The sequence below is a fragment of the Crocodylus siamensis genome, chromosome 4, assembly GCF_052110815.1.
Source record: "Crocodylus siamensis isolate JL-2025a chromosome 4, ASM5211081v1, whole genome shotgun sequence".
Taxonomy (NCBI): domain Eukaryota; kingdom Metazoa; phylum Chordata; order Crocodylia; family Crocodylidae; genus Crocodylus; species Crocodylus siamensis.
The window spans coordinates 142633310-142650354 of NC_143398.1; the positions used below are offsets into that span (position 1 = coordinate 142633310).

The 17045-nt window shown below is 47.9% G+C and overlaps 1 protein-coding gene across 1 annotated transcript; it reads left to right on the forward strand.

The window, feature by feature from the left end:
* The first annotated feature begins 15260 nt into the window (after positions 1-15260).
* Positions 15261-16199, forward strand: LOC149866641 (olfactory receptor 2A12-like). The gene has a single exon (XM_090041631.1). The coding sequence runs from the start codon at positions 15261-15263 to the stop codon at positions 16197-16199; it is 939 nt and encodes a 312-aa protein (XP_089897757.1).
* Positions 16200-17045: the final 846 nt, after the last annotated feature.

A 17045-nucleotide genomic window follows, 5' to 3' on the forward strand; every position in this document is an offset into this window, starting at 1 on the left:
GTCTCTCTCCTATTCTTACATTTTACGGTTCCCCTTTATATGCTTACTTTGACCTTATGGCCCATTTACATTTGAATTTTAAGTAATAACATATTCATTATATTATCCCAATGACCTTTTGTCCTGTTAATAGTTACTTTTATAAATGAAAGGATTTTAACTTTTACAATTCCAAGTTATAATCTTAATTTTAGTTATTACAATTTTTATTCCTATCATTAAAGCATTCCCCCTCTTCACATCGGTGATTGTCTTTTGCAGAGCTTTTGCAGGTTCAGCTAGATAGCTTTTGGTACCCAAGCAGATGCATTAAAGAAATACCCCAGAAGTAGAACAAAGCACCAAGCATTTGGAAAATTAGCTAGCAAAAGTGTCCAAGAAGAGAGGGAGGCCTAGAAGGCTTTTCCTTACTGCTTTAGTTGCATTGTCAATGAAAGAAGCTGCTATAAGTTTGTGACTCTTTGGTAAATAAATAACATATGTTGGTTTGTTTGACTAATTTCTCTCCAATGGGAAGCTCTCCTGTAAAGCTCTGACATATGTAACTGCATGACAATCAGCAAGCTGACTGTATGTGCTAGAACAGTGGTCTCCGAAGTGGGGTGCGCAAGACGAGCCATTGGGGTGCGGGAAGAAAACATTAGAACTTCTATTTATATTTATATAAATATACATATATAGGGGGTGCATGCTCAAAATTTTTTTACTGATAGGGGTGCACGATCAAAAAAGTTTGGAGACTGCTGTGCTAGAAAATGCACACAACCACAAGGAGGTCTCTTGAAACATGTCTGTTGGTTGGGTGCAAACATAAGGTCATAACTTTGCTGAAGGAATAACATTGTATGTGTAGAACGCCTACTAGATAACACCAAAAATGACCAATAAAGCAGTAACTTGTCTCAGGACTTCCAGGTGGTATGCATGACTGTTAGAAGGATATCAGCTTCCTTGCCTATGATCTCCTCCATCAGGATTGAGACAGCCCCATCCTGAGGCTTAAACAAAGGTGCAAAGCAGGGAATGCTGGGAATTAAGGGATGAGAACATTGTGGGTCATATTTTCATAGTTTCTAGGCTCGGAAGGGACCTGAACAGATCTTCAAGTCTGACCCCTTGCCCTAGGCAGGAACGAGTGCTGGGATCGTAATACCCCAACCAGATATCTATTCAACCTCCTCTTGAAGACCCCCAAGGTAGGGGAGAGCGCCACCTCCCTGGGGAGCCCGTTTCAGAGCCTGGCAGCCCTAACCATAAAATAATGCCTCCTAATATCAAGCCTGAACCTGCTCACAATCAATCTATGGCCGTTATTCTTTGTTATTCCAGGTGGTGCCCCGGGAGAACAGAGTCCTGTGGAGCTAATCACACAATATACCAAAGGGCCGTGTCCAAGAGGAAAGATGTTAGCTTAGAAACACAGATAAATATGGAAATACGAAATAGGGAGTTACAAACTGAATATCTAGGTAGGAAGACCCTTCACCACAACTATACAATGGGTGGTAGTCCACTGGCTGCCACTGTATCTGAAAGGGACCTGGGGGTGACAAATGACTGGTAGATGAATATGAACCAACAGTGTGATGAAGTCACCAGCAGTGCAAATAGGATTCTGGTGTGCGTCAGCTGATGTGTTGCAAACAGATCCAGCGAGGTACTCCTCCCCCTTTATTCAGCACTGGTGAGACCACAGCTGGAGTACTGTGTGCTGGGCACCGCACTTCCGGAAGGATGTGGATAAGCTGGAAAGGATGCAGAGAAGGCCCACACGGATGATCAGGGGCCTGGAGGATAGGCCCTATGAGGAGAGACTCTGGGAACTGGGTTTGTAGAGTCTGAGCAAGAGAAGACTGAGAGGTGACTTGATACCTGCCTACAAGTATGTCAAGGGTGAACACCAAGATGTAGGGGAGGAACTCTTCAGAAAGACACCTCCAGGGGAGGATGAGGAGCATTGGGCACAAGCTAATTGAGGAAAGATTTAGTTTGGACATTAGGAAAAACTTCTTTTCTATAAGAGTATCTAGAATCTGGAACACGCTTCCAACAGGGGTGGTGCAGTCGCCATTCCTGGGGGTGCTCTAAAGGAGGCTGGATAAGCACTTTGTTGAGCTTTTCTGAGCCCAATAACCTCCTGCCCATGGCAGGGGACCAGACTTGATGATCTTACAGGTCCCTGCCAGTTCTGTGATTCTATATGTGGGAGCTCGCCTATGGGCTTAGAAGAAACCTCAGACTGCGACTGTTGCGACTGAAGATCCTGCTTCAGCATCTGAAAACTTTTTGGAAGGTTTAAAATGGGCATAGCCGCGGTGATAATGGCTTCGGTTTTGAGAGGATCTGGTCAGGCTTTTTCTTTATGGCAATATATGCATGCTTTTTCACTCGTAGCGCCAGACTTGGCCAATTGCAGAGTCATTTTACATCAACTCAAGCACAATGTACTCAACAGGCACCAGTGCCTGGGAACACACTGCTGTGTCCCTCCCTTGCTGCCAGTCTTTTGTGGCTCCTTCAGCTCTGCCAGTAGATCAGTTCTGGGATAGTTTAGCTTGAACTCACAGGAACATCCCCTCTCTTCACTCTGAGGTTTCATTTTGATCCTCCAGAGTATTGCTGTCTCTGGACACATCCACATGAGATGCTACATCACCATAGTAACAAGCTACTGTGCCATAGCTCGTTGCTATGGCGATGCAGTGCTGCAGGGCATGAACTGTGACGGTGATGCTACTGAGCTGTAGTATCTAAAAATAACCATGCGGTGGCAGGACTGTGCAGTAACACTGGTTACTGTGCAGTCATTTTGTACTTGGTTAAACAAGTATTAAATGACTGTGCAGTAATAACTGTGCAGTCAGTCACTTGTGTAAATACAGCCTTTGTCAGCTATGTGCCAGGTGAAATGTTTCCATATCAGGCTTGACATGACTAGTTCCTCAAAACCATAGAAGTTGTATGTTTTCCTTCACCAGTAATAGCTACTGAGACTGAAAGTACATCTATTACTGATGAAAGGAGAAAACACCTGTTTTCCTTCTTCAAATCTTCACATTCCCATGCAAAGAACAGAGCCCATGGATTTCAACATCAGAGGCTGATCACTGAGGCCTGGAGAGTACATCCACCTTTGGCTTTCTGGGATGCAACATCTTTCTTTTTCTTCAGTGTTGTGAATGGCTGGAAAAGTGTGGATCTGGAGCTGTGCACCAGGTCCCATGTGCTAGGTGCAGCTGCAGACTAACCTTGTGTACTGGTCCAATCCAGAGCAAGGAGTCATGTCATCTAGCTGGGATCCTGTCTGCGGGATGCCAGAGCCGAATTCAATTTACACTGCCACCATTTCTCCACAGCCAGATTTCTGGGCATCTAGGATCTGTTTCTGTCATATATAATGCACCCCAATTTTCACCAGCTGGCTTTGGGGAAAAAGGGTGAAGAATGTATGCAAGAAAATATGGTACTTCATACATAACAGTAGGAGTTAGAGCTGCTAACAACACCAGCTAGAGAAATCACAAATAGAATTGAATCATAGATAAGGAGGGAAAGAAGGGACCTCCAGAGGACAGCTAGTTCAACCCCTGCCTGACAGGATCATGGGTATCCAAACCATCCTATACAAATCCATTGTCTAACCTATTACCAAAACTACCCAGTCACCCCTGACAAAACCATGAGGCATAATACCCTAACCTGCCACAAGTAAAGCAGGGGGACCACAGCAGCAAACTTCCTGCTGCTGTAAAGTTGTTAAAAAATGCTCAATAGATCCAAGGAAGAGAAACACACAGCCCACTACAGAGGAAGACAACCATCCCCCACTGCCCTACAGTCCATGCCAATCTGACCATGGAGTAAATTTCCTTCCTGACCCCAGCTATGGTGGTTGGTATGACTCAGAGCAAAGGGCCAAGAGTCTCTAGCCAGAAACTTCTGGGTTTACATTCCTGCGGGGACACTGGTACATCCCAGTCATGATCCACAGCCTTGGCTGCAGCCAACTCCCAGCCAACTTCTCAGAAAGACTAAAAAAATAAATAAATCCCTGACACATGTAGCAGCAGGAGGGAGAAAATATCATTGACACATGGGGCAACCAGCATAGCTATTTCTAAATCATCCTATACCGATGCCATATCTACCACATCCTGCACAATCCTGCATAATCCCATGCAGCTAGAATCTCTAGATAACGTAACCCCTCTGGCACTTTTGCTCAGTTAGGGCCTTATTACACGTTACTCTTAGGCAGCTCCTGGAGCTCTTAACCCCTGGATTGTCCTCCACTAACACCATTAAGTGGCTTTAAATATTCATTCTGTGACTCAAAGTTAATGCCACTCCAGGCCAGGATTATTGCTGATCCTCACAACCCAGCTCCTGTTCCATTAATGTGTGGCTACTCCCCACAGATGTGCCACTCAAGTTGAAGTCCTCTAGTATCCTGACACAGTGGTCCCCAACCCCCTGGTTTGTGTGGATGCCTCATTCAGCTTGCTGCTGCATGGGCGCTGTAACACAGGTCTGATTTCTTTCTTTCGCTTTTCTTCCACAAGGATCTTCATCCCTGCAGATCCCTCTCAGCACCAGCCAAAAGGTGAATGCAGCACCTTGCAGTTGGCCTGCCAGACTTCCTACGGGCCCTGCCATCCCTGGCTCCCATAAACGTTCCTAGCTACACAGTGTGCTTCACAGCCCTTCCTCTCCCTTCCCTTCCTCAGTACTGAGCCAGCCTTTTCCTAGTCAGAGACTCTGAACCATGCAGCCCAAAGGTTTTAATGAGACCTCATCTAAGCCGCACACACATGCGCACCCAGTGACTGCCGAACGAACCTCTCTCAACCCTTTCTGAGCTCCTCCATCCCCCATCATTCCACCAAGTTCCACCTGCTCTGACCGTGATAGGAGGCTGTTTTTCCCAAGTTTCCACTCTCAGCCAGCAGTCTTGATAAGCATCAGGAATGTCTAGCATGCGGCTGATGTGCTTGGCCAGAGCAGGCAGCACTTCAGATCCATTACTGAGCAAGCCAGGCTTATGAAAGCCCTATGTGCCCCTGAAACTGTGATGTACTAAAAGGAGGAAAACACCCCTCATCCTGTTTCCAGGTTATGTCTGTGTATGTGGGAGAGAGAGATACACAGAGGTCCAGATTCATACTATCTGACGGAAGCAAGACAGCCTTGCAACTTTCCATCTACAGCTCTTAGTCCTGGTCTTTCCTGCACCTGCAGCCTGGATCCACCTGCAGCCACCCCACCCCACTCCACCATGGAGCAGTGGCTTCCCTGGCAGCAGGGTGCCACCAGAGTCCCCGTAGGGAGCAAGGTGCTTCTGGAGCCACAGGGCTGGAGCTCTTTGCCTAGCCAGAGAGGAAGGAGTGAGGCACAACCATCATAGAGAAGTAGGGATGAAAGGGACCTCCCTGCTCACCAGGCCTATAGCGGCAAGTCACAGCTGTGCAGGTAGGGGAAAGTCAGAGAAGATTTCTAGAGTAAAGGTGTGACTGCTCCAAACTCCAAGCTAGCACCAAGCCAATCAACATATTTATCTGTGTTTCAATTGTGCAGCTCAAAGTACAATGGGGAACAAGGCCCTTCCACTTTCTTCCTGGCTATGCAACCCAAAGCAGTTAAACACCACTGGCATTTCAGCAATGACTTCTTGGTGACTGCCACCCTCTCGTGCTTTGCAGAGATATCACAGAAGCAGCTGAGTAGGAGTGAGGGGGCACCTACTATATTGATTTATGCAGCCATATACACAAGCTTACCCAGCACATAGAAATTTTACAGTTAGTCTCAGTAGAAAGACCAAATCCAAAAGAGCAAAAGTCCTGGCCAAAAAAAAGACATATGGCCTTGAGATAAAAAACCCCAAATATAGCGTGGAATTCTCTTTCCAGTTGTGAATTAAAAATGGCAGTTTTCTATGCGTGTAAGTGTCATTTTTGCCACTTAGGCACAGGTTGCAGTTTTGTTACCCTTATACTGGGGATGCATAGATGACGAGTATGAACTAGGTTGGTCCAGAAAAAAGCCAGAAAGGAAGTGGGGATAACAAAGTTCCCATTTTTAACCACAGTTACTGAAAGTTTAAGGCACTCACCTGGGAATCTGCACAACTGGGGTCTAGGCCCCCCATGCCTAAAGAGCCTTTGTACCTGTGACTCTTAGTTTGGTGCTCTAACTACCACCCAAGAGGGTAGGTGCTTTTTAAGGTGCATTTCCCCAGTGCTCTTTCTGGACGGAGTCATTGCTTTTGATAGTCCTTGCATAAAACAATGGAGGGCAGTGCACTCGGGAATGCTCTTCCCCACTGAGATCAAGGTCCCAGAAATGTAGGCAGTACATGGGGATAATGAGGAACAGAGCAGGGAAGGCTGGGCAGTGAGCAGAGGTTGTGGAGAGAACAGATTAAATGTAGCTGGTGGTAGGATGCCTCTTCTGCTGCTCTAGCTACAGTCTTCTGCCTGTTCCCTGGACCCAGCTTGCAGTAGCTTAACCTCTTTCAGGAGAAATCTGGCCCCTGGTCCATGGGTTTTCAAACCCTGTTCCAGGTCATACACCCAGGGCCTGCCACTGGCCATGGGGAAGAAAAGCATGCTTGCTGTGCTCTGAGATGAGAATGAGGGCGAGCTCTTCCAGAAGAAAGGGTGGCAGGTATCCCTTGGGCACAGGATACTTGTGCAGAAGTGAGAAGTAGCACTGGGCTCTAGTGGCTTATATGGGGCAGCAGCTCCCCCTCATAGCCTGCCAGGTGACCTGCAGCCCTCCCTCTCCTGGCAGTGGCTGAACTCTTACCATCCTGCTGTGCTGGCAATCGCATCGGATCTGGTGGACACTTGAGCGTGTGGTTTAACTCGAGATCCAGAAAATGCTGTGGTAGTGTCAGGTGCCCAGTTTTGGGGGCTGAACAGATGACCTGCTTGCTGTGGTACTGTAGGTGGTGGTAAGGTCCATATAAGTGGGGCAGGGAGATGCTGGGGTATCCTTCTGTGGCATCCCATATGCAGGTGCCAGTTTACATCTGCTGCTTCCACATGCAGCTCCCAGCTTAGAGGAAACTACTGGTGAAAGAGTCCTGTGTTTAGGGAGTGCAGCAGTGTGCTGGGGAGTCCCAGAAGCATCTCCTTGTCAGAACTTCTCAGGCAACAAAAGGAAGATCAGGAAAAGTGCGGGTCCCTTACTGAACGGGGGAGTGTGACGGGGGCAAACTCAAGGCCAGGTCACAAGTTGGCCCACCTACCTTCCTAGGGCAATCTGCCCTAACTTTCCTGCCATGACTTTAATGTTAATATGATATACTAAGCAGGAGGCTGCCCTTACAGGGGTCTCTAACATATCACCCATTACTGAGCCACACTCCAGCACCCTTGCTCCCCTAGAGCAGCCTCTTTGGGCTATCAGGCTTTACTACTTGCACTCCAGTAGGACACACTACGGTTCCCTTGAGGTCCCCTTCTCTACATAGCCTGGCCTTATGCCAAATACCAAGCTGACTCTACCCCAGGCCCCTCAGCAAGCCCCTTGACTACATTCTCACTCATGGGGGTTAGCTCATGTGCTGTCCTTTTGGATGCTCTCGCGGCCCTAGTCAGTCCCCACCCTGGTGCAGCCCTTCCAGCACCCTCAGAAGCCCTACTCTGCACCCCCCCCACACAAACAGTCCTTCAAGTGCCCCTTTTTGCACCCTACTCTGCACAGGCCCTCACCGTAACTCTTCCCAACCACACTGCCCTCTCCAGGGCCTTTGTAAACTTTTGCCCCTGCTGGGCTGAGGTACTTACTACTGGGCACACCAGGCCCCACTATTCCAATAGTTCTCACAACTACCCACCAGATGGTGGGGGTCAGGGCTAAAGCACCCCTGCTCACCTTTCACTGGGGGGAGTAATTAGTCTGATAGTTCTAGGGAGCTGTCCCAGCACAGAGAGCTTTGCCAGGCCTCCCCTTACCCAGAAGGGTGCAGTTTTAGGTCATGACCAGGACCGGGAGCCTATAAGCCATCCCCATATTTCCTACCCTTACCTCCAAGTTGTTCCTGAGCTGTAGCCCAGCCAGCTGATGTTTCTCTCATGGCTGCTAGCAGCCAACTGCTGCCTCACCCAATATAACCTGGGTCTCAAAATGGCCAACCTAATCAGGCACCTGCTGGATGTTTGCCTCCACCCCATAAAGTGGCAAGCACCCAAAGGTGTGCCACCACAGGGAGGTAATGTAGTGAGAGAGAAGGTCGGAAAGGCTCAAATTCTTGATGCCTTTTTTTAACTCAGTCTTCACAGGCAAGGTCAGCTCCCAAGCTACTGCACCTGGAAGCAAAATTTGAGGCAGTGGTGAGCAGCCAACAGTAGCACAAGAACAGGTTAGGAATGACTAAGAAATGCTGGTCATGTACATGTCCATAGAGCTACACATGATATACCTGAGTATGCTGAGGGAATTTGCTAATGTGATTGTAGAGTTACTGGCCGTTATCCTTGGAAATTTGTGGCAGTTAGGAGAGGTCCTGCCTGACTGGAAAATGCCAAATATAGTGCCCATCTTTAAAAAGAGGGAAAAGGAGGATCCAGGGAACTATGGAGCAGTCATCCTCAACTCAGTCCTTGCAAATATCAAAGAGCAAGTCCTCAAGGAATCCTTGTCTAAACACCTGAAGGAGAAGGTGATTAGGAACAGTCAGCATGGATTCACCAAGGGCAAGCCATGCCTGACCAACCCGATTGCCTTCTATGATGAGATGACTGGCTCTGTGGATGTAGGAAGAGCAGTCGACATGATGTACTTTGACATTAGCAAGGCTTTTGATATGGTCTCCCATAATATTTTTGCAAGGAAGCTGAGGAAGTCTGGGTTGGATAAATGGACTGTAAGGTGGGGAGGAAATTGGCTAGATCAGAGGGTAGCCGTCAATGGCTCAGTGTCTAATTGGCAGCTGCTGTCAAGTGGAGTGTCCCAGGGGTTGATCCTGGGACTGGTTTTGTTCTATATCTTCATCAACTACCTGGAAGATGAGGGAGTTCATCCTCAGAAAGTTTGCAGATGACAGCAACCTGCAGGGAGTAGTAGGTATGCTGAAGGGTAGGGTTAGGATTCAGAAAGACTATGAAAAACTGGGGGGTTGGATCAAAAGAAATCTCATTAGGTTCAATAGGAACCTCCTTGCATTAGGAAATGCAAAATCCTGCATTTAGGGTGAAACAACCCCATGCACCGTTAAAGGCTGGGGAATGACTGGCTAAGCAGCAGCTCTCCAGAAAAGGACCTGGGGGTTATAGTGCACAATAAGGTGACCAGAAGCCAAGAGTGTGCCCTTGTGAGGAAGGCTAATGGCATACTGGGTTACATTAGTGGGAGAATTGCCAGCAGATCAAGGGAAGTGGTTCTTTCCCTCTATTAGGCACTGGTGAGGCCAAATCTGGAGTCCTGTGTCCAGTCCGGGGCCCCCCACTACAGGAAAGATGTGGACTAATTGGAGAGAATCCAGTGGAGGGCAACAAAAATGGTGAGGGGGCCGGGGCACATGACTTCTGAGGAAAGGCTGACAGAACTTGGCTACTTATAGTTCAGAGAAGAAAAGACAGAGGGGATTTAATAGCCGCCTTCAGCTACCTGAAGGGTGGTTCTGAACACGAATGCTCGAAGTATGGGGAAGAAGCAGGAGGAACTTGCCCTCCTCCTAGCTGTCACCAGCCCTGACATAGTGGGGATCACAGAAACGTGGTGGGACTCATCGCATGACTGGGCGGTGAGTGTCAAGGGCTATAGGCTATACAGGAGGGACAGGATAGGAAGGAAAGGTGGAGGAGTAGCACTCTACATCAAGGAGGAATATACTTCCTCGTTAATTAGCAAGGGGGTAGAGGGGGGGCACTCTGAGGTGCTCTGGGTTAGAGTAAAAGGCAGTCCAGGGTATAGAGACTTAACGGTGGGAGTCTACTATAGACCTCCCAACCAGGGAGAAGAGCTCGACCAGGAATTCTTAGGTCAGCTCGCAGAGGCAGTGCGGGCTAAGGATGTGGTCATCATGGGGGACCTGAACTTCCCAGACATCTGCTGGGAAGAGCAGTCAGCCAAGTCTGATCGCTCACGTCGGTTCTTAGCCAGAGTGCAGGACCTCCATCTAACCCAGGAGGTGCACAGCCCCACCAGGGGAGACGCCTTGTTGGACCTGGTGCTGGCCACGGGTGATGACCTGGTGAGGGGGCTGCGGGTGATGGGCCACCTGGGAGACAGTGATCATCGCTTGCTGGAATTCACCATCCAGCGTAAGGTGGCAAAGGGCTGCAGCAAGGCAACAGCCCTAGACTTTAGGAGGGCTGACTTCAACAAGCTAAGGAGGATCGTTGGGGAAGCGCTGAGGACCCAGAGGGGAAGGGAACCAGATGTCGAAGGTGAGTGGTCGCTCCTTAAGGAGACGATCCTCCATGCCCAAAGGGAGGTAATCCCAACAAGGGTCAAAGGGAGCAGGAGGGCACATAAACCCCCATGGCTCACTAGGAGCATCCGGGAATGTCTCCTTGCTAAAAGGGAGGCATACACCCAATGGAGGGATGGGGTCATCACCAAGAAGGACTATGTTATAGTCGTCCGAGGATGTAGGGGGGCAGTCAGGAAGGCCAAGGCAGAGATGGAGATAGGACTAGCTTCCCGGATTAAGGACAATAAGAAGTCCTTCTTCAAATACATAGGGGGTAAAAAGAGGGTCCCGGGTAATGTGGGGCCCCTGCAGGACACAATGGGCAACTTAGTCGTCACGCCAGATGACAAAGCTAACATATTTAACGATTTCTTTGCCTCTGTCTTCCTAAGTAGGGACCAGTTCAGCCACCTCCCTGCTGGGCCCCCCTCGGGCCCCGGGAGAGACACGCCTGGGCCAGGGGTTAGCGAGGAGTTAGTTAGGGTACTTCTGGAGAGGCTGGACGTGTTCAAGTCTGCTGGTCCGGACGATCTTCACCCTAGGGTTCTACAGGAACTGGCCGAGGTCATTGCGGGACCCCTGGCGCGGCTCTATGAGCACTCGTGGTGCTCTGGTGAGGTGCCGGAGGACTGGAAGAGGGCCAATGTGGTCCCTATCTTCAAAAAGGGAAAAAAAGAGGACCCGGGAAATTACAGGCCAGTTAGTCTTACCTCAATCCCGGGTAAGCTCTTTGAAAAAATTATCCTGGCACACATCCAGGAGGGCCTTGCGGGGGAATGCATGCTCAGGGGCAACCAACATGGGTTCATCAGTGGCAGGTCTTGTCAGACCAACCTGGTGGCCTTTTACGATCAGGTCACCAAATCATTAGACGCAGGGGTTGCTGTGGATGTAGTCTTTCTGGACTTCCGGAAGGCTTTCGACACTGTCTCTCACCCTGTCCTCATCAAAAAGCTGGGAGACTGTGGTGTCGATGCCCACACGGTCAAATGGGTCGCCAACTGGTTGGAGGGCCACACCCAGAGGGTGGTAGTGGATGGGTTCTTCTCGACCTGGAAGGACGTGGGCAGTGGGGTTCCGCAGGGCTCGGTCCTCGGGCCCGCACTGTTCAACATCTTCATCAGTGACTTGGATGAGGGGGTAGAAAGCACCCTGTTCAAGTTTGCTGATGACACTAAGATGTGGGGGGATGTGGGTGCACTAGAAGGGTGCAATAGGCTACAAGCTGACTTTGACAGGTTGCAACGGTGGGCGGATGAGAATAGGATGGGGTTTAACACTGATAAGTGCAAGGTGTTGCACATGGGGAGGAAGAACCGGCACCACGCTTACAGGTTGGGGAACTCCCCTCTTGCCAGCACGGAGACGGAAAAGGATCTTGGAGTCGTCATTGACTCCACGATGAACATGGGCCGGCAGTGTGGGGAGGCAGTCAAGAAGGCCAACCGTACCCTGTCATGCATCCACAGATGCATCTCAAGCAGGTCCAGGGAGGTGATCCTCCCCCTCTATGCGGCACTGGTCAGGCCGCAGCTGGAGTACTGCGTCCAGTTCTGGGTGCCACACTTCAAGAGGGACGTGGACGATATGGAAAGAGTTCAGAGGAGGGCCACTCGTATGATCAGGGGTCAGCAGGGCAGGCCTTATGAGGAGAGGCTACGGGACCTGAACCTGTTTAGCCTCCACAAGAGAAGGTTAAGGGGGGACCTTGTGGCCTGCTACAAACTGGTCAGGGGGGATCAGCAGGTATTGGGGGAGTCCCTGTTCCCCCATGTGCTGCCAGGAGTGACCAGGAATAACGGTCACAAGCTGGCGGAGGGTGAGTTTAGATTAGATATTAGGAGGCGCTACTTCACAGTCAGGGCGGCTAGGGCCTGGAACCAGCTTCCAGGGGAAGTGGTGCAGGCTCCTAGCCTGGGGATTTTTAAAAGGAAGTTAGATAAGCACCTTGCCGGGGTCATCTGACCCCGGTGCTCTTTCCTGCCAAGGCAGGGGGTCGGACTAGATGATCTACCTAGGTCCCTTCTGACTCTAGCTACTATGAAACTATGAAACTACGAAGGAGCTAAATTGTTTTCAGTGGTGACAGAACAGGAGCAATGGTGTCAAGTTGCAGGAAGGGAAGTTAGGCTGGATATTAGGAAAAACTTTCTCATTAGGAGGGTGGTGCAGGACTGCAATAGGTTAACTAGAGAGACGGTGGAATCTCCATCCTTGGAGGTTAGTAAGACCCAATTTGACAAAGCCCTGGCTGGAAATATCCAGTTGGATTAGTTCTGCTTGGACCAGGGGCTTGGACTAGATGAGTCCTGAGGTCCCTTCCAACCCTAATTCTATAGGATTCTATGACTTCTCTATACTAGAGATGCAAAAAATGGTCTCAGCGCCCAAGCAGACCACCCAAGTCCTAGGCAGCTCGCTTCAGAAGTGGGCAGAAAGGGGATGCTGCCCTCCCATTACCTCCAGGATGGGGCAGAGGTAAGCTAGGATCACGCTTCAGAGAAACACAGACATCTTCCTAGGATGACAGGATTCTGGCTCGTGTGCATTCTTTCAGCACTGATACTGTTGCTGTTGAGGGTAGCCAGGGGACATGGGTAGAATTGTGTAGTTTGGGGTTTGGCACATGGAAACAATAAAGGGTCGACACTCAGGCCTGTCACTTTCCAGTTTCTTCTCTTGTCATTTTACTAGTACATCTGTAATCTAGGTAGAATGGGAGAGAGGAGCAGAGAAGATATAAACACACAAATATTTCCCATTGCAATATGATGTTAACACAACATTTCTTTTCCAAAGCTCCTTGGGGATATGGCAATGTTTGTGTTTGCGATGATTTGTTATGAGACCCGTCAGGAATTAAAACCTCACAACAGATGTTGTTTCACTGCCATTGGTTTCTTATATGTCCCTTCAGAGACATGACAGAAATACCTTTGTTTTGAAAAGTAGTTGAGGTTTCAGGTCTTCCACTGACCTGGGATTTTTCTGCTTTTCAATTCCTTTGTCTCATGACAATTATTGAGGAGATTTTATAAATCCATCAGCTGAGAAGACTTCCCAAGTTAGGCACATGGCCCTGGCCAGGTCAGATCCCTCAATGGTGCGTGTCAGGATGCTGCAGGTAATGAACCCGTTCTTTTAAGCAATCTGTAATGTGTTCTTAGGTGACTGAACAGTTACTGTGGCTATGTGACCTCAAGCGAAAGCCAGAAACAAGAGCCTGTACCCCTCTGCAGCCAGCGGCATCCTATTAAGAGAGACCCAGAAGGTAAGGGCCTTTCAAAAACCTGTTTGTCATGTTCCAAATGCCACAGAATAGGACAGTGAAACAAGAACCCCAAAGAAGAGATGTAGGAGCAGAATGAGCAAGTTTGAAGATAGAATAGATAGAAACACAAATTGCAGCACCTTTGATTTATCACATGCTGTTTAATAGATCATGTGCTGGATGGTCCATCAGGCAAGTGTGCTTAGGGACAAAAGCTTCTCTTGCCAATGGCACCAGATTGCTGGTGGCAGACATCATGGCTAAGAGTGAAGCAGCAGCTGCTCCTATTTTTGTGCCTTCCCTTTCCCTCCACCTCCTCCAGTGGATGTTCAGGGCTTGTGTTTCTCTTGCTCCCCCTTAGTTATTCTACCGGCTGAAAATTACAGCTCACATGTGCAAATTACCAGAACTGCCTGATCCTGCCAGATGCTGGCTACTTCCATGGCTGAGTCGCTTCCATTCCCGGGGAAGTCTACACCTCAGAGGATGAGGCCCCAGAAGCACGAGGAGGACATTCTGTTCTTGCAGACAGCTTGATCCATGTGGGCCCAGGCAGCAAAGACTGATATGGGAAGCTGATGCTGAAAATGCATTTGTTACCTGAAAACACAACCAGGTCAAAACTCCTGGACCCTACAAGAAAACTCCCTTCCCTGGGGATGCCACATGCTCTGCTGGACTGCAGCCCCACTGTGATCCAGGTATGAGTCTCTGCTGGACAAGCCTGCAAAGCCTGTAAGAATGGCAAGCCCCTTGGACTCTATATTAATAGATGTCACTCTGCCCTGCTTTCTGCCTGACTTCAGACTAACATGGATAATCACCAACAGTTTCAGCTCTCTATTAATGGGCTTCAAGACACTGACCGGAAGTTTATTTTCCACTAGGTTGTGATATAATCAAAACTTCCACATAATGCATGTACAAACAGAGACACAATTAAGTTGGCATAGTCAAGGTTCTCCCTGGTGTTACCCAACCCTTAAGAGCTTTAGTTTGCTACCTCTTAAATGGCTGTGAGGAATTTCACATGCTCAGTTATCTTGCTTGTATTAGTAATGCAACACAGAGCATCCAGCATATAGGCTGTTATAATCCTGATAAGTTAACTACTTATTGGGGGCATGCACCTAATTGGGGGCATGCTGTTTCTGGGGACTTAGCTTTTACAGGGATTTAGTACAGACCCACACCATTTTCTTGAACATACACTGTATTTCTTTTGAAAATGCCTGCACTAAAAAGAAACTAATGTTTTATGCCCAAATCAAGAATGGAATATCTCATGGATAATTTTGTGAGTAAAAGTTTTACAGGTTTTCACAACAGCCAGTTTAAGATTTCATGTACACTAATCCATTTAAGTCTACCTGTTATCATTTCCCATATTGCAGATATGGCCTAGTCTTAAGCAAGGCAACTGGAGAAAGAATAGGACTCAGATAGAAAAAAAATGAGTTGGTGTTCACAGGAAAAATATAGTTTGTTCTTTGTTTTCATGCATTTAATTTCCATTCTTCCAGATTCCAGTGATGTTAGTTTGTGCCTAATACATTTCTGCTCAAAATGGAAAATCATACTTTTGTCACAGAATTCATCATCCTGGGATTCTCCATCAGCCCCGAAGTGCAATTCTTCCTCTTTGGATTGTTTTCCATAGTCTACACGTTCTCTCTGATCGGAAATGTACTTATTCTTATGTTAATCTGCCTGGATTCCATTCTCCACACCCCTATGTATTTCTTCTTGTGTAACCTCTCCATACTGGACATCTGCTATGCTTCCAATAATGTCCCCCATATGCTGGGGAACCTCCTTCTCCAGAGGAAAGCCATCTCATTTGCTGGGTGTGGGGTACAGATGTATCTCTACTTAGCTTCAGCCCTCACAGAATGTGTATTACTGGCAGTGATGTCTCATGATCGCTATGTGGCAATATGCCACCCCTTGTGCTACAATCTCATTATGAACTGGAGAGTGTGCCTCATGCTGGTGGCATGTTCATGGGTCTCTGGGTTTCTGTGTGGTGCATTACAAGTGATTCTTACCATGCAATTGCCCTTCTGTGGCCCCAGTGAAGTGGACCATTTTTTCTGTGAACTCTTTGCAGTGTTAAAGCTGGCCTGTGCTGATATCACTGTCAACAAAATTGTCACATCTGCTATCTCTGTGTTCTTCCTCCTGTTTCCCTTCATCTTGGTTCTCATTTCCTATCTCTATATCCTAGTTGCCATCTTGCGCATCCACTCTGCTGAGGGACGGCGCAAAACCTTCTCTACCTGTAGCTCTCACCTGACTGTGGTGGGGCTCTTCTATGGAACGGCCATCATCATGTACATGGGACCCAGTAGCAGCAACTTAGCCATCAGAGAGAAACTTCTCTCCCTTTTCTACAGCTTCATCAATCCCTTGCTGAACCCCGTGATATACAGCCTGAGGAACAAACAGGTGAAAGGTGCCCTGGTGAAAGTTCTCAGCAGGGAGAGAATCTCTGCTTGCACATAAGTATGTCTCCTATTTACACTTTACTGTTCTCCTTTGTTTACATACATGTCATATTCCTGATAGTTTAATTTTCAGCAATTAAGTATTTTTTTCAAATTCTCTTCTTAATATTATTCATTTTGTACAAGACATTGGATACTATGGTATGAAGGTTTTATATATGGACTCATTATTATTATACCATTCTACTTCTTTGAACAGGAATATATCTTCTAAGAGCTTTTTGTTAATGCAGTTATGCTGTCTCTTGTACCCAAGCAACCATTTTCTAAAGTCTACAGTGTAAATGCACATGAATGAAGGAGAAGCGATTTTAGGGTTTGCAGGGTTAGATAAGAAGGAAGTACAAGAAGAAGCAACATCCCAGGAATGCTGTTTCTTGGTGAAAGAGCACTGGTTCTTCAGCTGAGATGTTGGTGAGGATGGCCTCTGTGAAACTGTGACTCTTTCTCTGACGGGAACAGGCCTTGTGTACATTACGTAAATATTTTTTTTTTATCTAGAAAACAATTTCTTTTGGTGTCACTAATTTTTCCTCCAAAGGAAAAGTGTCCCCCAAACTCCTAATTCTGCTACCACTTGCCAGATAGAAACATAACTTTACAGAAAATAAAAACAGTTGTAGTTTGTCTGAAACTGGAAGAGGGGAATGGAGTGGCTGCATTTGCTGCATCTCTGGCCTTCATGAGGATGCCATGAAGGAAAGCACACCTGCCTGCTCCTGATCCAGATGCATCTGTCTCAGACAGGAGGCCATAGATAAGCCTAGGGAATATGTCTAATACAGCTGTTCGAAGCTTTGATAGCCAATTCAATTCAGAGGAGATTCAGCCCGATTCGGTGGCT

Bases quoted from the DNA above. Each gene is read 5' to 3' on its own strand.
- LOC149866641 (XM_090041631.1), top strand. From the start codon at position 15,261: ATGGAAAATCATACTTTTGTCACAGAATTCATCATCCTGGGATTCTCC.